General features: G+C 37.7%; 1 protein-coding gene across 5 annotated transcripts in view; it reads right to left on the bottom strand.

Moving 5' to 3' along the window:
* The window catches only part of EPHA7 (EPH receptor A7), a 170,773-nt gene that overhangs the window by 50,888 nt on the left and 97,600 nt on the right, over positions 1-22,285 (bottom strand). Inside the window, exon 6 of one of the 5 annotated variants that reach the window (XM_075087302.1) lies at positions 20,995-21,471. The exons of the other annotated variants lie outside the window; for them this stretch is intronic. Coding sequence (XP_074943403.1) covers positions 21,443-21,471 — 29 coding nt within the window. The 3' untranslated portion in view covers positions 20,995-21,442. Of the gene's footprint in view, positions 1-20,994; positions 21,472-22,285 lie in introns of those variants that run through there. 5 annotated transcript variants of the gene reach the window in all.

Here is a 22,285-nt window from a genome sequence, read left to right on the forward strand (position 1 = left end):
ATTACTTGCCTTTTTTTTTTTAATGTTATAAGCCCGTTCTACTTCTCCCAAAAAGCATTAAATCTCTAGAATTTAAGGGGATATATAAATATCTGTCTGGGAATCTCTGCTAGAGTGATAAATATCAGATGTTACAAGCCTGAAGTTAGCGACTATGCACAGGAGTAAAAGTCATGTCCATGAGAGGAAGGTCAGGCACAGCAGTCAGCCTATGATTCCTTTGGTCCGGGCTTGTTGAAGAAGCAGTATCACTGACCAGAGTGAGGTCACTGCTGTGGAGAACTGCCACTGACATAAATACATTATTCAAAATTTCCCTTGAAGTATAAAATCGTATCATAACTGAGAAAAAATCCATTTGATACAATGTTGAAATAATGAAACGAAATGGAATAATTTTGGGAGTAATCGCGAGCTATTAAAAAAAAAAACTGCCATGCAAAAGCAGAAGAAAAACCCATTATCTTATAGGGAACATATTTTGTAAAGTGAAGCTAGTTGATCAATTTGAGTATACCACATAAATTAACACCTGCTTATTAAACAGCAATAATTACTTTAGAGATAATGGACATATTTACCTAATAACAAATTACACAAAATTTGTATGAAAATATCTTCAGTTTGTTTATATTTTCTCTTTTTTTTGCAACCAATCATATTAAAGCTTGTAACAGGAGTAACACATTTCTAGGGCTTATGAAACTATATATGATAAATTGGCAAGATTTTAAAAAAGTTATCCCTAACATCTATTATACAAACAGTAACCTCTAAACATGATTTCCAAAAGACCTTAAATATTCTTGACTTTGAGTAGACATTGGTTCCTAAATCTCCGAATTTCTTAAAATAACCTTAGGTTTGGGAGGATTTTTTTTGCTATTTGAGAACATGCTATGGGTCAATGCTTCTCCAGTGCCTGCTCGCCAGAAAACCTTGCACAAAGACTTGCCTGATGCAGAAACATATTAAACTGGAAAGACATCAATCATTTAATGAAAGAATTTACTACGTGGTTTTAAAAGCTGTACAGAAACATCATCTTTTTACAGACTTTCCAATGGCTTCACTTCCCTGAATGCTATGAGGCTCTAAGGGAAACCCAAGTTCTATATCCAAAGGTTAACTTCTTGGAGATTTAGATTACAAAAATGTCAATTGCACAAATTATAAACCCATTTAGCTTTTTGATTAGTTCTACTTTTAGCATAGCATTTAGGGCTCAATTCTGACCTCTCATCAATTATATTTTTAGTTTAGCTGCATTGATTTTATCTGTTATCCTTGCTTTATACCAATGGAAATAAGATCAGAATCAGGTCCTAAGGGTAAAGCAATTAAAAATGTAATTAACCACAACTGATCATGTAACATAGCTACATCATTAATTTGTCACAATTTTTTTTCAATAAAAAGATTAAAATTTCATTGCAAATTTCACAGAGATAGTTTTTTACCCTTTTACTTCAGAAATAGTTCTGGATGGGCTCCAGACAATCTAACTTAGGCACCAGGGTGTACCTACCCTTTAGGTGACTACAGCTCTCCTAAATTAAGTGTTTAAGTTCCCTGTGACAGACAGGTAAATGCATTGGAAAGATCCAGAAAGTGATCCTGCATGTTTAAACTGAGACCCATAAATTTGAAAAGATCTTCATTTTAAGGCCTTTGAAATACTTTCTCCACTGACTAAACAGTGAATTTAGGCACTGATTTTAGGAGAAACAGATGACCTGGTACGCAAAATAAACCTGACATGTAACATTTACATACTTTTTAGGTGAGGTAGACCCCATCTTCCTCACACACTATCTAGAATTTCTTCTTCTCTTCTAAATTTTCCCTGTGATTTTAAGGAGGTGTATTCCTTGATCCTTAAAGCACCTTAAGGTAATTAGTCTGGAGTCTGCCCTGTCTTCCCTCTCATGCAAATCTTGTAGGAACCAGGTTTCTACATACAATAGTATAATTCTTGATGACGTTAGAGGTATTTTAGTAAGCTGCCAGCTAAATACTGTAACTGCTTACATAACTCCAACTTCACAATTGTAGGGAATCAATTTAATGCTGAAAATATTCCTGAGCAGAACTGAAGTGTGAACTAACATTTTTAATAAAAAAAAAAAAACACCACAAAACAACAAAACCAGAACAACAGCTTCTGGGACTGATTCTTTTTCAATTTTTAATGGTGTGAATAAGTAGTGACTGCACTGACTCCTTTCATCCTGGATGTTCAACTTTAATCAATACCCAGGATGAAGGAGATGAAAATTGCGCTCTTTGCAGTAACAGAAAACCATGCAATTAGTCAGATACGTTAAACTTAAAAAATATACAAATCTGGTTCTGTTTTATTGCAGAATTACTCAATATATTGGAAAACTAAGCAAAATCACATAAGCATCCTTGAATAGTCTATTATGGTACTTTTTATCCTAAATAATAAACTTTAGGTCTGATTCTCCATTCCCTCACTCATAGCGAAGGTATTGGGAGGGTGTAGGGTTGGTCTCTCTTTCAGACTGAATGCAACCTGTGGTGTTCTGTTACACAAAAGTATGGAAAAATTGTGTCTATACATCTTACAAGTCCTTCCAGGTTTGGTAAAGGATACAGCAAAAAGACAGGGGTAAAAACTGGAATGTCACAAAAGAAATTAAACTTGAGTCATAACCACAGCACTATCCTGTGCTTTAAAGAAAATTACTATTTTCCTACACAGACTGCATAGACCATTTTTCAATTACTGTTTTTCTATGAAAGGCTCCAAGTCTACAGTAGAAATTATTGCTACTTATGTGTGTACATAGAACAGAAGTTGTATTCAATACCAACATCAAATACTTATATTTAGTGATTGCAAGGCACATCACTGGTAGAGCAACTCAGTTTACACAGTATACGATACCGTTCATATTTAGATTAGCCAAACAATATGACAACATTTACACCAACAGTGTATTAAATACCAGAATATGCACAGTTGCACAGTATGTAAACAGAAACAGAAGTAAGACTACATCCTCTGAATATCAGTCAACTGTCTTATTAATTTGAAATAGCTCCAGTGTAATTATTTATACTCATGAATGTATTACAAAAAACACATATTAAGATGGATATACATCAGAATCATGAACATCTATAGCTTGTTTCCTTAATATATATGGCCTCAGCACTGCTTACTCTATGAAATGAAAAAAAATAAATTATGGGCATGGGAATTTCCCATGATAACAAATATACTGAATATTCATTACTTTCCCTTAAATGTGCATGTAAAAACCCTGCCTCAAAAAATAGCTATGCTAAACCACTTACAAATTCCTCTTGTGATCTTTCAATGACAAAAATACTCAATCTTCTCATTACCTAGATATCAGTTTCTGTAGCTCATTATGTGAGCCCCACTGAAAAAGGTGGAACAGTAGAGAGGTTACTTAACTAATCAAAGCTGTACAGCTCACATGCTCAGGGATAATAAAAAAGAAAAAAAAAATTTCCCCCTTTGTTCTGATTAGCCAACAGTGGTTGAATTAGTCATAAAATAAAGCTGGCAATGATAAGGGCATGTCTTATTTTAAGTCTTTACTTGAAGGGTTTTTCTTTTTTTAACCTTGTAATTTCCCTAATCCAAACTAAATTAAATATTTATGGAATACGCATGTGAAGTCAGATAATATAAAGACTCATGGCACTTTTATAATAACATTTGTATCCCACACGAACCAATCAGCTTCACACATGCAGTATGTGTGCAGATTAAATAGGAAAGATACCTTCAAATGGAGGTGATAGCAAACTGATTTTAGGATTAGAGCACTCAACAAGTTTATTTTTACTAAAAGAGCGTTTACTATATTCTGGCTTCATACGCTGAAATGTTTATGGTAGTGTACAATTTATCAATAAACACAATTCTCCTTATCTGAAGAAAAATTTCACCCTTTCCTCAAGTGTGCAATACCTGCCTGGACTGATCCCATCTAATTTTACACCTGAGATATTAAAATACAAGCCTAGCCTCCTCAAAGACCTTTCAGTTAGTGGAGAAAGAGATCCTGCTGGTCATTTAGATCTTATGGTAAGGAAGTCTTAGGTGGGCCTTCAAGTTAGATTTTGTTGCTCCAACTCTGTCCTGAGATGGAACGTACCTTACTTGACTGGTAGGACTGTCTTTTCATGCTACATCTTTTATAGGGTTTGGGTTTTATTTTTAATTATTTTATGATCGTTATTCCATTTTAAATGGTTAGTCTAATATTTGTTTTCTGTAATAGAAATACAGAGATGTTAATTTCTGGTATTTGTATCAATTTATTACCCATAACTGAAAACTAGCCTCCCTAATTTAAACTCTTGAGTGTATGCAGTAGAGGCCTAATGAAAAACTCTCAAGAAGAAATCTAATCAAGGAAAAGGGACACCCCAAAAGGCCTCCAGAGAGACATTCTATCTGGTCCAGCTCAGGCACCCAGCTAGGGAGGCAGGACTTCCCTCTGAGGGTCTTCGGAAGCATCTGCCACTCTTCAAGAGGTAAATGAGGCATGTTCTTTAAGGAGTCTGGTTTACTTGGAGCTTAAAATGTGTTGATAAGCGATACACAGCAAAGTTTGGCAGGTGGAGTCTACCACCTACCCACCTTTCTGCTGCCGTCATTAACTTTTCTCCAGGATCCCCAGAAACCACTCTCACCCCCTAGGTACAAACAGACTTTTGAGTTTCTGCAATTAATTTCCACAAGATTGTATCCTATCAGACACACATAAAAGATACGTAGATATACGTGACAGACTAGGATTGTGACTAATGCAGGTTTGTGAGGTGTAACGTGCAAACAGCTAGCCAGCTGACCTACAGCACAACATCTGTCGTAAGTGACCGAGCTTGGACTGAAGTTATACGATCATCCAAAATTGTGCTTAAACCCTACATTTTACTGTACAGCCAGTCTATCCAGATGACTTACTCTAGTGTCAAGTATATACTTCTCCTCCCCTTTTCAACTCTGTGGTAAGCTGCTTGCAAAAGCATTTAAAAAAATAAAAGGGATCATCAATATGGTGTTTTTGGATACTTAGAATATATTTTATGTGAATATATATTTAACAAACTAGGTCTCAACCCCCTCTGCCCTGCCAAAAAAACCCAACCCAAGGAAGAAAATCTAAATCTGCAGCATTTTTGCACAAGATGGATTCAGTCAGTGTGAACTTATTATATTTGCTCCTTTCCGTTAGTTTTCATAGTAGTCCATACCTCAAGGAGTATGGTACTGAAGGGAAGAGGGAAGGGAAGGGAAGGGAAGGGAAGGGAAGGGAAGGGAAGGGAAGGGAAGGGAAGGGAAGGGAAGGGAAGGGAAGGGAAGGGAAGGGAAGGGAAGGGAAGGGAAGGGAAAAGAAGGGAAAAGAAGGGAAAAGAAGGGAAAAGAAGGGAAAAGAAGGGAAAAGAAGGGAAAGGAAAGGAAGGGAAAGGAAGGGAAAGGAAGGGAAAGGAAGGGAAAGGAAGGGAAAGGAAGGGAAAGGAAGGGAAGGGAAGGGAGAAAAGAAGAGGGAAGGGAAGGGAGAAGGGAAGGGGGAAAGGAAGGGGGAAGGGAAGAGGGAAGGGAAGAGGGAAGGGAAGAGGGAAGGGAAGAGGGAAGAGAAGAGGGAAGGGAAGAGGGAAGAGGGGAGGGAAGAGGGAAGGGAAGAGGGGAGGGAAGGGAGTGCACTTTTTCAAATCAATGCCTTCTGAGAAATCAGATGTTTGTATCTCCCTCACTGAATTTAACATGAAGAAAGCAAAATCTAGAAATATTCCAGCCTAGCCCTGACAGTACAACAGCAAGTGAAATACCATGACTGGTCTTGAGTATTGGCTTAGTACTTCCAGAAGGTCAGGAATGCAAGCCGTTGGCTAGAGTTTAAAGGAAGCTTAACTGTTGGGGAAAAAAAAAAAAAAAAAAGACAAAAAAAAAAAAGCCCAACAAAAAACCCCAACAAAACAAAAACAAAAAAGCCATTTTAATGACTTACCAGAGACTCAGAGCAGATTAAGCTGTCTGCACAGATACGAACAATGACAATTAAAATGTTAGACTAAAGAAATTCTTCTTACCTATAGAATTTCAATGGTTATCAGAGGAACTTTATCTTGTTCTTAACAAGTTGAATCATGCAAAAACAAGATCAATAAGGGAGGATGTATTTAAAGCTCCACTGTTGCATAATGGAAATTACTTTGAAGAGCTGGCTGTGTGTTCATGGAGAGTTAGCAAACTGTCCCTGCCGGCGCTGGTGACATTAGGCAGCTCAAAATACAGTATTTCACTTGAAGCATATCTGACTCATTCTATTGGCACAAACATCACATGTTTAGCGTTAACCGCTTTTACAACCTGCTTTATAAATACATTCTGCTTCCCTTTCTAACGGCTGTCTTCTCCCTTCTTTTGTTGCAAATATTTTTGCTTGTTACTTTTGCCTCTGACAGTTTGACGGTTATTACCTTAAGATGTTGCAGGTGTTCTTTAGTTCTTTTCAAAGAATTATCTAAGTACCTAAAGCCTTCAGCACGTTAACTGGTGACTAATTTTTAATGGTACCCCTAAAAGAATAGAGCTCAAAGGCAGAAAATACAAATAAACATAAAATGGCAACTGGAACACTTAAAGTTTTTTAAAAATCCAGTGGTATTATTTTTAAGTGGAAATGAACAATAGTCTAATCACTGGCACTTTATAACATGGCACCGCAACACTCAGGTTATAACAAATGGAACACTCTACTCTCTTAATTGGGTTATTAATCAGCAGAGTGAAAGGTGCATCAACAGTGTCACCATTGGCTCCAGATACAGATTTCCAGATTGTCACTGGTTATCCAGACAGTGGCAGATTTGCAGGAAAGCTATTTTTGCTTAAACAGCACTCTCCACACCAGTCATTCTGGGACTGAGAGTAATCCTTCCTTCTTTCCTTTTTCTCCACAGCAAAGTCCCTTTGCCAGGAATCCAGACTTTGGATGAGGATAATTTCATTTGGGAACCAAATTTATGAGTTTGAGATTCAGAAACGTCCACTGGCCTGGATCAGCTTTTCCTGGATAGACACAGAGTCTTTTCTGAATGGAAGTTGAGAGGGGCAATCCTCTCTTTTTCTTTCCAAAATAATGCAGATGAGAGGAGAAGACAGGTCAGCCTTCCTCCTATATACCTGTTATCCTGTTATCTCTTTGCTAAGAATGCCTGCTAAGACTGATCTGAGTTTTCTTCTCTATAGACTTCCTGTCTTCATTCCACCTTCTCTTGTTTAGTCTGTATTGAAAAGTAAAAATAATGACAAAGTGTTTCTATTATTGACTCAACTATAATTTATGTTATGTTTCATGCATTTAAATGCACTCAGATTTAAAATAAAGTTGTGGAGTTTTAGTAACAAAATGGTAGAACTTAATGAAAACTAAATTCCACAGAATTTGCAATATGAAATTGGGACAAAGACTAAGTTTCTCTACTGTAGAAGAACGAAAGAGCATGGAAAGACAAACTTAAATATAGCAAAATAGAGTTATTGTAAGGAAGGCTATATCAAGCCACATACCAAGTATGGGTATGAGAGGTGACCCAAACTAACGTATAGTTTAGAGCAATCTCAGGAAATTATGCTTCTAGGTCTCCTTTAATATTACTACAGAAAACTTCTACTTAACTGTAACTTAACTGAAACTTACCTAACTTAAACTTTTATTTACTACAGAAAATCTTACTGCAGAAAACTTCTGTGATCTTTGCCCATGGCAGCTGAAGAGGAGAATTAAAAGTTACCTGAGTAAAACAGGGGTTTACTGGTGTTGAGCAGTTCATTTAAGAGCTAACTATGTGTGCTCATTTTGGCTGAGAAGGGGTTAATTCTCCTCACTGTGGGGATCAGGTACCTTTCCAGCTTCCCACGCTCTGCCGCCTGGCGGGGGGGGGGGGGGGGGGGGGGGGCTGGGAGGGGCGGGGCCACAGCCAGGACAGCTGACCCCGACTGGCCAATGGCAGGTTCATTCCATACCACGTGACACCATGACCAGTATATTAAGGGGGGGGGGGGCCCGCAGTTGCGGCTTGGGAGTGGCGCGGTGCCGGGTGGCTGCAGTGTGTGCGGTTTGTTTTGGCGGTTCGCTCCCCTTCCCCCGGGGTTTTGCGCCTCTCCTTGTTCTCCTTTACATTGCATTTCTGTTGTTGATATTTTTTAAAAATTTTCATTATTAAACTGTTCTTAGCCCAACCCACGAGCGTTACCCTTCTGAGTCTCTCCCCCATCTACCGGTGGGGGAGTGAGCGAGCGACTGTGTGGGGCTGAGCTGCCGCTAATCCACAACAGTCTTTTTGGCGCCCAACGTGGGGCTCGAGGGTTGGAGATAACAACAGCTGCTGGTCACAGCACCATGTTGTCCTTTTTGCAGTTGGTGTTAAAAATCGGTGTTGGTTTGTTGAGTCTGCTGTGTTCTGCTGTGATTAGTAATGTTTTGCCTACAAGATTTGTTATACAAACACTCATTTTCAGCTTTATCTGGTATTTGGGGTTTTTGCTGAAACCGTTACTGTACTTCGGATACCACCTTGTTGAGGCAATTAGCAATTATACCTCCTCCTCTGAGAGATTTTATATGGAGGAAATACAGAATAATACCTTTGCAACTTTGTTCTATGATGTCTGTGCCTTTGTTACAACAACGTTTTTGTATCTTGAACATCCTTGGGTGGTTAAGGTGCACTTATTGTTAGTTTTTGGGCATGTTGTTTTGTTTTTGAGTAAGCAACTTAAGAATATCACCCAGAAATCTGCCCCGAGGCTTGATAGTTACGAGTGGCAGGGCATGTGGGATAGCATGGGCAAATACCTAGGGCAGTGGGCACCCCCAGTGTTTTGGAGTTTCACCCCCGAACAAGTGCAGAATCCTAAAAAACTAGTAGAATATTTGGAGAAAGTATGTTGTTACGCTGGGAACTCCAGAGAGACACAGATAACTGCAACGTGCTGGGGTCTGGCCCATGCATACCGAGCCCTGCTCAACAGTATTCAGTGCCCCCAGGGGGAAGAGAATGTCTCTGGATTGAAATGCAAAGTGACTGGCACTGTAGACAATCCAGCCCTGACAACAGGCACTGCAGCCACTCAAACCCCCACAACAAGTACCGGAGCTAGCTCAGAAAATAAACCCGTACCAGTATCAGTTGCCCCCATACACAAGACGAAATATTGGAAGCGGACATCAACTCGTTTAGAACGGGATGATGAAGAACCAGGGCCATCGCGGGGAGAGGAGGGAGAAGTAATAAATGAAATAGAGACCACCCGATCCCTGTCCTTAAGCGAGTTGCGAGATATGCGAAAAGATTATAGCCGTCTTTCAGGTGAGCACATTGTCACCTGGCTGCTGCGATGCTGGGATAATGGGGCCAGTAGCCTGGAACTAGAGGGAAAAGAAGCCAAAAAATTGGGATCCCTTTCTGGGGAAGGGGGCGTTGACAAAGCAATTGGAAAAAAACCACAAGCCCTCAGCCTCTGGAGGCGACTCCTGCCTGGAGTGAAGGAAAGGTATCCCTTTAAAGAAGATGTTACATATCGCCCAGGAAAATGAACAACTGTGGAGAAAGGCATCCAGTATCTAAGGGAATTAGCTGTGTTTGAGGTGACTTATGGTGACCTGGACGATCAACGGTCATCCAAAGATCCAGATGAAGCCGAGTGCACACGATCCACGTGGCAGAAGTTTGTACGGAGCGCACCATCTTCGCATGCAAACTCAATGGACATTTTAGTGGACATTTTACAGGGAAGGTGCATAGACTAAGGGAATGATGTCTGTGTATTATGTTAAAGGATGGGAAGGGGAGGGGTGGTGCTTGGTAAGGTTGTATTGGATTGTATGGGACCTGGGCATGGTGTAAATGGTATGGAATAAGGGGTGGAGGATGTGCTGGTTTGGGGTGAGAAGGGGTTAATTCTCACCGTGGGGATCACGTAACTTTCCAGCTTCCCACGCTCTGCTGCCTGGCGGGGGCTGGGAGGGGCGGGGCCATGGCGGGGGCGGCTGACCCCGACTGGCCAATGGCAGGTTCATTCCATACCACGTGACACCATGACCACTATATTAAGGGGGGGAGGGGGCAGTTGGCGGCTCGGGAGCGGCGCGGCGCTGGGTGGTGGGTGGTTGTGTTGTGTGCGGTTGGTTTTGGCGGTTCGTTCCCCCCTTCCCCCTCCCCTTCCCCCTCTTCCGGGTTTCGCGCCTCTCATTGTTTTCCTTTCCATTGCATTTTTGTTGTTGTTTTTTTTTACTCTAATGATTAAACTGTTCTTATCCCAACCCACGAGCATTACTCTTCTGATTCTCTCCCCGTATACCGGTGGGGGGTGAGCGAGCGACTGTGTGGGGCTGAGCTGCCGGCTAAACCATGACACTATGTTTGAACAGAGATTGTCCAAAGTGGGCTTTTTTTTTTATGTCATATGATTATCTTTCATCCTTGTAATTGTAAATGGTGAATTCACTTTAAAATAATAAATAGGTTATGGTACCAGACTCCATCCCTCTCAGTTTTGGCACAATGACCTAAATCTAGCCAGTAGATAGCATCTATACTGACAGCCTGTATCCCCCCATCGGACTGGAAGTTAGGTGGTGTGTACCACTTGAGAAAGAAGCCCCAAGGGCAGAATGCTGCCAAGGGCTGGAAAAACACATTATGTCTTTTAATCACTGGAATCATCCAGGCCTGTGTTAAATCACAGATATAAATTTAAAAAACAAAAAAAGATAAATTTGTGTGACTAGAATAAACCAGATTGTAATGAAATTCACATTTCTTTCTTTTTCTTCTGACTTTTTTCTCATAGTATTTAGTTTTCTTCTAAATAAAACTTATGTCTTTTCTTGCTTTTTTCAAATTCTCAAAAGATTGTTTTTCGAGCTAGTTCTTTTGAAATTGCCAGCCTTAACAATGGTTTATGTAATGCATTCTGTAAAACTATTTCTCTCAGACATATACTTTTATTTACTGACTTGGTGTTTCCATCTTAAAAAGTTAAAAACAAAGTTTATTTTACTGTTTGCATTCTTTCCCAGCCCTGAGGTAAACAACCACCTCACCTACTTATCTATCAGGATATGGCTTTTTAACTCAAACTCTGCACAATGAAAGCTGTGCTATGGGCTTTCATTCAAGACAGATCACCTGGCACTTTTTTTGTTTGGTTGGTTTATTTATTTTCTGGCCTATCTGATTTATTGCAACATCAGCCATGAATAGAAGCTAATACACCTGCTTTGTTTTAACTGCTCCCCAGTTAAATAATTCTGCTCACCAGAAACAATCAATACTACAAATGACTCTGCGTTAATGACATAAAAGAAACAAAAGTGTTAAACTGATGACCCTCTAATTATCACATCTTTACTGAGGCAATGGCAGCATATTTATAAATGCTGTTGGACTTTTATATTGCCAGGACATTGATTTTTGCCAATTAATGAATCTTTGTATCCTGAGAGAATATTGTTCTTTCTTGAGCTAGATACAAATCTCTGATTACACATAGAGATGTTCTTGGGAAAACACTGTAATTTTTCATTTTAATGTTCTATTTGTGAGAAATAGTGAACTGAATTTACTGGGATAATTACCATCCCCAAACCCACCAAAAAAAAAAAGATATCACAAAACAAACAAACAAAATCCATTAAAGTGATGATAGTAAAACAAATTACTCCATTATGTTTTCCTGACAAAAAAAATGTAGTATGCCCATGTGAAGGGGAGCCTGAGTTTTTTTTACAGTAACCAGGTGCTACCATAGCAAGTATTAACATATTTTATACTGGTTCTCTCAATCATCTAAATTTTCTTAGTCATAATTCCATTTAAAACATGTATTGTTTATTAAGATTTAGTAAAATGTTCTGTGAAATATTACTTTTGAGCATGTTGATTGAAAAGATAGTTACAGAAATACAGCCTTTTTAGATGTTATAGGTTTTCATCTAAAATGGAGCTGAGGAACTGAACTACGTTCAGCATCACCATCTGCACCAGTGCCTCAAAGGTGTCTGGGTGCCTTGTTCTTTAATGGTGACTTTGGACCAGAAAATCCAGGTTCATCGTCATGCAGTTTTAGGCACTAAGTGGCACATCAAAGTTAAAAATAGAAGTCTCCAAGACTCCTTAGAGTAGAGAGACATTCTGATCTAACATCCCTATGTCTTGCTGTTGGATTTAGGAGAGTTAAAAAAAAAAAACAAACAAAACAACAAACCTTTATCACTAGCAAACAGGCTTCTGGTTAGGTGTTAAACTGAAAAGGATTATAACTAGGCCTGAGTCCTTATCTAGAAAGTGTATGTGACTGAACTTACATAGATATATTGTCCCAGGGGAGTCCAGAAAAGCAGGTTTTTGATCAAAATATGATCTACTGTGCAATTCCAATCTTGGGAGGCCAAAGCTTCCCACAAAGGTCAGCTAAGCTAGCGTATGGGATGAAACAAAGCAAAATGGAACACTGAACAACAGCCTAACAAAAAAGATATTTCAGACTGGAATTAACAGTGTTGACTTTCTCAGATTTTTTATTACTTTACTCCTTCATTCTTAACTGTGGAAATGGTGGCATCCCTTTCTAAAACAAGGTGAGAGGACAATTCAGGGCACTCAATTCACAGTGTTGTTCCTGCTAAAAGCTGGGTCTGTTAAAGTGTAAACATCAATCTAGTGATATATGCTAACAAAATGCAGGAAAACAAGACTGAGCTCACTGTATATCTCTTCCAAATAGGTTTCTCTTCTGTATATCTATGGCTTGGCCACAGCTGAAGGAGAAAATGCTCATGCCACTCAAAGGAAGCTGTATCAGAAATGTCATTCTAACATTTACTGCTTGTATTATTTTAGCTTACACAATGCTGAATATTAAATGCTCAGGTTTTACTTATTAATTACACCCATTTATTCTTGCTATTTCCTTTTACAGGTTAAAACCAATTCATAGCAAAATCACTACAAGTCCTGCATTGCAGAGAAAACTTATGACATGTTTTCACAACTAATAGTACTGCCTGTGAGAATTACTCTATGAAGGAAGGGGAGAGTGGACACTGAGCATGAGGAGCTGGAGTTCCTCAGGAATCAGTGAGTGGGTGGGTGAGATGCCCTGACACTGCCATATCACAGCTGTGCATGAAATACCTTCCCTTAATTACAGTCATTACAACTCTTTCTATTCACCAAAAATGAATCTTGCTCTTGAGGTCAGCCACCTGATACAGAAGAGACTTTCCGAGGCAGAAGAAAAAGTGGCTGCCGTCATTTTATTTTAAAAGCAACAATTTAAGGGATACTTTTTTCTGCTCTTTTTCTTTAATATAGACAATTGCCATGGGGATACAAGGTTAGGTTTTTAGCTAGTACAAATCAGTAAAGTGCCAGGGAATGCTATAACTTAATTTCTATTTCCGGTTTACATCTGTAAATTGTTTCATTTTTCTGCACAGTGAACAAAATTAAGCTCACTGTTATACAACTTTCTTGAATGACTAATTCAGTCCAGAATTTAAGTTCACATGTTCTGACGTTATACATAGATTTGTTTTTCTTCATTAGAATGTGAGTAAAATTTTTTTAAAAATACAGTAATATATCTTAAACCACTTTAGAAGTAACTCAGTGTGTTTGGTAAATAAGGCACACAGCTGTTACATGTATAAATTGTAACACTAGGGTATTCTTTGAAAAGAAAATTCTGCACTAATATAAGTCAAGTGATTCATAATGCTAACATTAAAAAATCAGCACTATAGAAGATAATCATATAGCAATGAATATCTATTCTAATACGCATTATATTATTGCCTTTGTATAACTTGGAATATATAATGCATAGATAATGTATGTAATTAATAATATATCTTTAAGATACAGGAATTAATAATCTAGTTACAAATACGTTAACAAAAATCTCTATTGATCAGTTTTTGTTTTATTTACTTATTTATTTGGTTTTAGCTTCCCCCCTGCCCCCCCACCAAAAAAAAAGCAAGAATACCACTCAGACCTTTGCAGTATATCAGTTTTCAGCAAAGTTCTCACTGTCATGAAAACATTTCCCTGGTATTTATTTCTACTGTTTTAATATTAGAACTGTTTCTTTAAAAAAACCACAACAATCAAAAATTACTACCATAATGACTTGTTTAGAAAGCACAAATATATTTTACTGGAAGTTTTTTAACCTGAAGTCTGGTTAAATGTGTTCTTCATCAGTCTTCCAGAGAAATGATATTTTAACTATTCTGGATCACAAAAATGTGCTGGATTAAACTTTTCCAAGTCCCAGAAATTTCACGTAAGACATATATCAAGCCCACCTCAAATATACCTGCAGACACTCAACTAATTTTGACTGCTTCTCTTACTCTAAAATTCAACAGCTGTGTAACGTTTTCTCTGTCATGCCTAATAAAAAAAAAAAATTTCCATGGCAGAGATTTAGGAAAGACACAGGAAATGTGCGTTGAACCAGGAGATAAAGATTTTCAGCTAAAATGGTGGAAAGATATTTGAAGAATCCATATTGTTTCCCAGATGGAACCATTGTAAATTGGCATAATAAATGAGCATGTCCTAATTACTCAGGAAGTTCCAGGAATCAGAATCATAAAGCTGTCCTTCAGAGTAAGGATATTTTTCTACTTTACCATGCAGTAGGTTGGAAAAAGTGGTAAACAGGACATTAGCATTTCACCTTGTCCTTGGCAAAGCATGCCATTGTTACTTAGAGTAAAAGCTTTTTGGGTTAGAGAACACATTTTTAGATGTGTATCTAATGACTAATGTAGTCAGTCTGAAGTCTGACGGGAGCCTTTCAACATTCTTCTAAAAGAAAATAAAAAACAGTATGCAAAAAAAGGCTGATAATGACACTGTCTTTCAGCTAGTTTGGTAGCAAAGTTTTATATGGCCCTGCAGATGAGAGATAATTTTAAGTATACTTCCCAAAATAAGGTGAAAAATCCAGTGATTCCACAGATTTAATAAGGCATATTCAGAGCAGAAAAATAACAGAATTGTAGCTACTTTCCCTTGCTTTATATATCACTCCCTGACATTCTCTTCCTTTATCAGAAATAGCTGTATGAAACAAGATAGGCTACCTCTATTTCTGTCTTGGCTAGCAGGACTCAGTCCTGCACAAAAATCATAAAGTTGATTTGTGACATCACAAATAATGCCCAGTGTAACAGGTCTTATCACATATTTTGGAGTAAAGATTCTTTGAACAATAAGCCAGGAAAGGATGGGTCACAAGCAGAAAAAGCATAAAAATATCTAGAACAATATGAAAATGGAGCAAATAGGATAAAGAATCATTTAGAACTTGTTCCAACAAAGGCATGCTTTCCAAAACTCTGTACCACAAGTATGCTATGAGAATTCATATTCCATTTCTCTGAATATTTATAAAGTACTGGCAAAATTCCCTTTCTTATTCTACCATTAATAATCAATAATGTCAGTGGTATATCCAGACAGCGATATTACCAGTAGTGAATAGTAATGGCAATAGCAATGGAATAAATATTCTAATATTAGAGTAATGATTGTTTCCAGTAGCTTCTAAAGTGTATTTAATATTATATAAGCAATATAAAGGGCATGGTAACATACGTGCAATATTTAAAATTTTCCATTATCTTGTGTTTGCCAGAATTCATCAACAAGAATGTTCACAAACATTTACATAACACTTAATATCATACCTCCATAAAAGGTGCATGCAAAATGTGTACTGTCCAAAGACTTGTGATTACGCCAGATCAAAACTGAATTTCATCAGAATATTAAAGAGAAAAAAGAAATTAATAATCACTACTTCCTTGCCAAAATTTCAACTCATCCTTATTTTGCTGCAAATGTGTTTCAAATAAATATGCGTATATGTCATAAAAAATTCTACCCTTTCACTTTTCACTTAACACAGAAAATTAATATTTTATTTCAAAAGTCCAGTTTACTTCTTCCACAAACTACTAAACAAAAAAACAGAGTTTCATCAGTCTGAAAAATTTTAGCCAAAAATTAAGAGCTGGAATGGAAATGCTTAAGCAACTATAAGTCTAAATGACTTTGCTCAATTTTGGTTCTATCTGTACCCATATCTATCTTAGGATTATCATGAAACTAAATACGTTTAAGGCAGTTCTGGTTTCATAAAACCAGTTTTACTTGGAGCTGCTTGGCAGTGATCCTGCAGCAACAAGTGATTTAAGCTTTTGTCTTTTGAGGAGCATGTAAGTCCATGGTCATACTTAATCATAAATACAGCAATTAGGTACAGAAAGAAAACCTTTCTTCTTAGTAGAGAGCTTACAGAAAAAGAAAAAACAGCATATTTTAAAAAAATAAATATAAAAAATAAACTCTACTTTTCATTACCTGGATCTAGTTATACTTGACAATGAGTCAAGTCTATGTAAAGTTATATAAAATAATGGAAATCCCAAGTAAAAACGATAGCATTTTTAGCTAACGAGCTTTACTTTCTGATCTGCAGAGCTGTTGAAAGCAGAGGTATTTTAGAGCAAACAAAAGTCCACCATATGGTGCAAGGAAAGATGCATAATAATTAACCCTTAACAAGGGAAGCACTGCGTGCTATCGGTTTATGAACTGTCTTCACATTAGCTAGATTTCAAATGCCAGCACAGTTTTAAACAAAGATAAATCTGGAAATGCCACAGCATTCATTCCTCCTAAGGAGCGCTGTCGCTCTGACACCTCTCTGTGGATCAGCATCTTCCTCTCTCCTTCCAGGTTTTGAAGCTGGGGTGAAAAATTTTGGTCTTTACATGTGCCAAAACTTCTGCACAAATGCTTTATTTTCACTCTGTAGCACTGACGGGTGGAAAAGAGGACAATGAAGAATGGGCATGCTTAATCAGCTTTTTGAGCATGCTGCGGTTCAGTGGTCTGCCTGCATCCATGTGCAGATGGGTGTAGGAACAGGAGCCCCAGACCCTGGGCTGCGAAGTAGGCCATGCTCCCGTTTCCTGCCTGCATCTGGTAATACACCTATCAAAGGTACTGTGCTCTTAGACCAGAATACAGTTGTTTGCATGGGAACACAGAGGGGATTAAATGATCACTCCTACTCCTTACCTCAGGGTGACATCTAGGGTACAGCGCAACATTAGGAAAACAAAAACAAAGAGCTTTTTACAATACAAATGCATTATTGCATCCTCACTTTACTTAGACACTTCAAATACGATAATTTTCCATTATTTCTCTGAGCTTCCAATATTACAAGCAAAACTCTAAAAGAAGGAAATCTGTATGTGTACAGGTATCAAAATTAAAATATCTGCAGTAACATTAAATGCGTAAACTTTATTAGGTTTTGCTAGGCACGTCCAAATTACAAGTGCAAATGAAATGTCATGCTAGTCAACTCTAGCAAAAACTGCACAATTACTGCTATAAAAAGATACACATAGTTTCTTACTAGTATTCTGATGTCTTCTACCAGGGATATACTTTCTGGAAAGCAGGTTTATGCACTTTGACAGATGGGAAGGAGAACACTACTTTTTTTAAGAGGACGAAGGTTCTTTGTATTCATATGAAAATGTTGAAAACCTTTTTGTAGCTCTTCAGTTTCAGCATTTTTTCTTACGAAAGTTGAAAAGGATTTTTTTGGGTGTAGGATCTCATTTCAGACAGCATAAACGGAAGTGAGAGAGAAGATTTCTAAAGATAGTGTTTTAAAAGAGAGACAAGAAAACAGGATTGAAGGCACAAAAAAAAGTTGAAGGGGTGCAAGTATACAATATATTCTTTATCTTCCATGAAATGGCCACTGTTTTGAAGCCTTTGAAGCCTAATCACTAATGAGTGATGTGCCATATGATAACTCAAAGCTCCATCTCAGGATCAACCCACACCAAACCTTTATTGCTCCTGAAAACTACAACCTATTTCTCAATGGCTCACTGAACTGAGCTCACATACACTCTTCATCACCTGGTCTGGCAAGTGTGAATAAACCCAAAGAAAGACCTATCCAAGCACTGCCCTCTACTAGCAGAAAGCTTTAGAAAGAAAAATGTGACTTCCATTACTCCTTCAAACTAAATCAAAATTAATCCACTTCGTTTTGAAGCTGAAGAGAAAAAAAAAAGTATGGGGGGGAAGGAAAGGAGGAAAGGGAAGGGGAAAGGGGCAATGGAAAAGGGGGAAGAGAGATGAGAGAAGAGAGAGGTGGAATCAGCAGAGCTCATAGCTGGGAAATGCTGGCTTGCAGATTAATCTAGCCCAATCTGCAATAAATTCAGGATGTGATCTGCTCCAGCCTCAACAATGAAATCAGTTTGAATGTTACTTTATAAATCATTCAGTCATTCTTTAACAAGATGAACGTCTGGCAAGATTTTTTTCCCTCTCTGCCTCCTGGAAGAGATTACATTTTGAAATGCTTTAATTTCAAAAAAACCTTCAATATGCTAAAGTATGGGCTGCTCCAAGAAGGAGATGTAGCTCTGTATTTCAACAAATGAATTGAGAGTGAATACACAAAGAGAAAGATGATTTACACTCATCATCTCTCTCAGATTAGTATGGGCAATAAATAAATAAATAAACTCCAAACCACCCTTTTTCTACATAAACCTTGTTACTTTGCTGAAATGCTAAATCTAATACAAACTATCTCAGAGATTGTTTGTTGAGTCAGTGTTTTGCTACGCATGCTTCCAGGAATGAGCAATACTTTATAGCCAAATTCACCCTGATACCACTCTGGGTTATACTAGATTTGATTCTGAGCTACTGTGAATCAATCATTTACCTGAAATGAGTCACAAAGCCAGGAAAAGGGTTTTCTGCTTTTGATTTTTTTTTCATTGCTATTTTCTTCCTGAAGGATAGCACTGATAGAAAATAAATCCTATATTTAGAAGTTATCCAATTCTAAACACATATTTTCATTTTCTGATTCTGAAATTGTTTAATCTGATGCAAGAAATAGGTAGGAGAGGTGCACGTATTTTTTTACCAGCCCATCTGTTGGTGAATACCTTGACAAACTTCAGTTCTCTAAATTCTGAAAGCCTGTGCTAAAACATTCAGCCAATTAAAGTAAAAGAGATCTAAGGATGGGCTGACTTTTGCTCACCTATTTTGTTAAAAATGGTTATTTTTTGGGATCAAGTCCGAACTAAATAACCCACCCATAGTCAACTGCCTGCTTTAAAACTATTCCACTACATTCCCATACTCTCACTACATTTAAGATAGAATCATAGAATCATTAAGGTTGGAAAAGACCCTTAAGATCATCGAGTCCAACCGGTAGATGAACAAACACAAAGCAGATACAGTTGTACTTTATATTTGAATCATTTGCAGACACAGGATTAAAAACTATGTTTAACTATGTGTAATAAACATTAGGCAAACTGTGCTTGGGCAAATCCTCGGTTAAGTTATTGTGGGTTTATACATGGATGCCAGAGGACTTTGTGGAAAAATCTCTGCCTGGCATTTCTGGGCTCTGCTGCATTCTTCCTTTCAGAGTCCATTTCTCGCAGTTTGCTTCATGTCTCATCAGTCTCCTATGCTGCAGAGGGAACAGTATGGAGGGAATCCATCTAGAAACGAATACACCTGTTGCCACATTAACTTCAAGGTGAATTTTCACGTGGTTTGTCCTTCCTTAGCTCTCCCTCTCAAGCCTCGGGCCTTGGAAGGAAGAAGAGTGGAGTCTTGGAGGCATTTTTACATAAAAATTATTGGGAAGAAAGGATTAGGCCAAACCTGAAATCCTTAAAAGATGACTATTAACTTTTCCTTGAATAGTTTCACATCTATAAATCCTACCTAAGAAATGAGAGTTTCTGTGTAATTTCCTATATAACCTGGGCATACTACTCTTATTTTGGCAAGATCTATTCTGTAGACAAAGACAGTAAATTCTACAAGAATCCTATATATTATTAAGCATTCATAGGTAAGATGCATATTTCTCCATTTCAGGTCTTAAAATCTGTCTGTATGAGGTCCTGGATGCTTCAACTTATATATAGATCAGATAAGTGAACTGTTCCTGCTCTCACAGTCACTTTTTAATATTTTGAAATCTTCATCTCTACATGTTCTCAAGGTGTCTCGGCATATTCACAGACACAAAACCACCACCACCAAAAACACCGGCCAACCCAAAACTGGTCTTGAACTCCTGAGGCTTATAAAGGGTTGTCGTGGTTTAAATCAAACCTATTTTGATTCCTTCTAGTTGAAGTTACACTAAGAAAGCAAGCTTCTTTTATAATAGCCTCAAGGGGATGTATACAGATATATAAATGCTCATCAAAATAAGGTTATTTAAAAGAACAGATCCATGCCGTGAAAATCTTAAGGGTTAGTCTTGTGTCTTAAGCATACCTTTGGGATTCCTGCGTTTACACGCCACAAACTTGTGATCAAATTAATTCTCTTTCTTTTCCTTGACTAGACAGGTTTTTTTAGATGTGAAATTGCATCAAGCACAAGACTTTAAATACAGTTCAAAAATAGCCTTTAAGAAAACGTGGAATGTGTTGTCTAAGTTCTCATGACAAATTCCCAGAGGATATGACTGGTAATTTTGAGGGACTGACCTCTGTGCCATGATGTAGCCAATAGATTTGGGCAGCGTGACATGCTCTGTCCCTGACAAGATATGCAACAAAGTCCTGATATCATAAAAAGGCCCCATGGTTGTTACTGTCAGCAATGTTTTGAGTTTAATTCAGTAATTAAAATATTGTATCTGGTTAGTTTTATTAAATGAACACCACAAATTTTTATAATGTGAAATTACCCTCTGCAGTCATCATTTTACAGATTTTTATTCTGAGAAACCTGAAGAAACCAGAAGTCATAACTGACATTCAGACTCAGAAGGGAATAAGTACAGGCAGAGGAACATTTCTGAAGTATCAGGCTATCATTTTATTAATTCACTATACGTGGCATGTAAGGAGATCCTGTTTAGAGATAACAGGGCTACCACCCCTGAGAACTGCTTGGCTGAGTTCATTTAAAGATTCAGACCAATCTTCAAATTCTCTCATCTTTCTTCTTGAGGGGAATAGAAGATATTCAAGAAGGAATTCAGTTGTCAAATCCTTTGTTCTGTGCTTCTCAGAGGAAAAATCTCAACTATTAAAATACCAGGTTGTCTCTTGCAAGATGAATCTTCAGTTGTTTGCACACAGCAGACATGAGTCACAAGCTGAACTAACTAAATACTTACACAGATCTGGTTATTCACTTCTAATTAACTGTTCTTCACTCCTCCTCCTCAACGTCCCCAGAATGTTATGAGGAATGAAATAAAAATTTCCTAAACTTCTCTTGACTCGTCATTCCCTCTTGATCATAGCTGCAACATCCCAGACAAGGTTTCTGCATTACAAGAAATGTGAATGGGACAAAGAATAGCCACAGAGACATTTAAAAAGTTCAGATTATTGAACAGAGAGTGACACCCATACGTCAGCTCTCTGTGGCACTCCATGAAATGCATAGCTCCTTTGCAGCAGGAAGTGTGTGTTCCTTTTCTTCCTCCACCAAGCTCTTCTACAAGTTAAGACCACTCAGCCTCCCTTCTCATAATGCAGGTTCAGATACTGTACCAAAACCAAAATTGTTAAAAATTTCTGCACTATTAGTTCAAAAAGCTACACATAATGCAAACATTTGAAGAAGCAATCATGTTGTCCCATGCCTTAAATTGCTACATTTGTATAGGAAGGATGGATGGTTGCACATCAGAAAAATCCTCCTTATTATGACTGGAGCCCTCAGATATTTGAGCATAATGTTCTCAGAATATTGTTGGGAAAAAAGTTATTTTGCCATGATGGCCAATAAAAATTATCTATGGAGTAAACAGACTTTAAATGAAAAGAATTTGAGAGCATAGAAGATGACTCTTAAATATACTACTATGATGCTGGGAAGTGGGGAAAGAAAGCCCAAGGAACATTTAAGATTTTCCTTATAAGAATATAAATATATTGATTTTATTTTAGTTTGGGGTTAGAGGAAATAGAATTCTTTAACAGGGGTATTTCTTAAACTTGTCTTTTCTATTATGTCATACCAAATGTAAATCGATGGTGTTATCTGAAGTTTAAATCTATGTAAAAGTTACCCTTGAGGCATAGGTATTATCTTCCTTCTGTGAATCTATTACCCCCAGAAAGTCTTGGTTTCC

This window comes from Phalacrocorax aristotelis, chromosome 3, assembly GCF_949628215.1.
Source record: "Phalacrocorax aristotelis chromosome 3, bGulAri2.1, whole genome shotgun sequence".
Taxonomy (NCBI): Eukaryota; Metazoa; Chordata; class Aves; order Suliformes; family Phalacrocoracidae; genus Phalacrocorax; species Phalacrocorax aristotelis.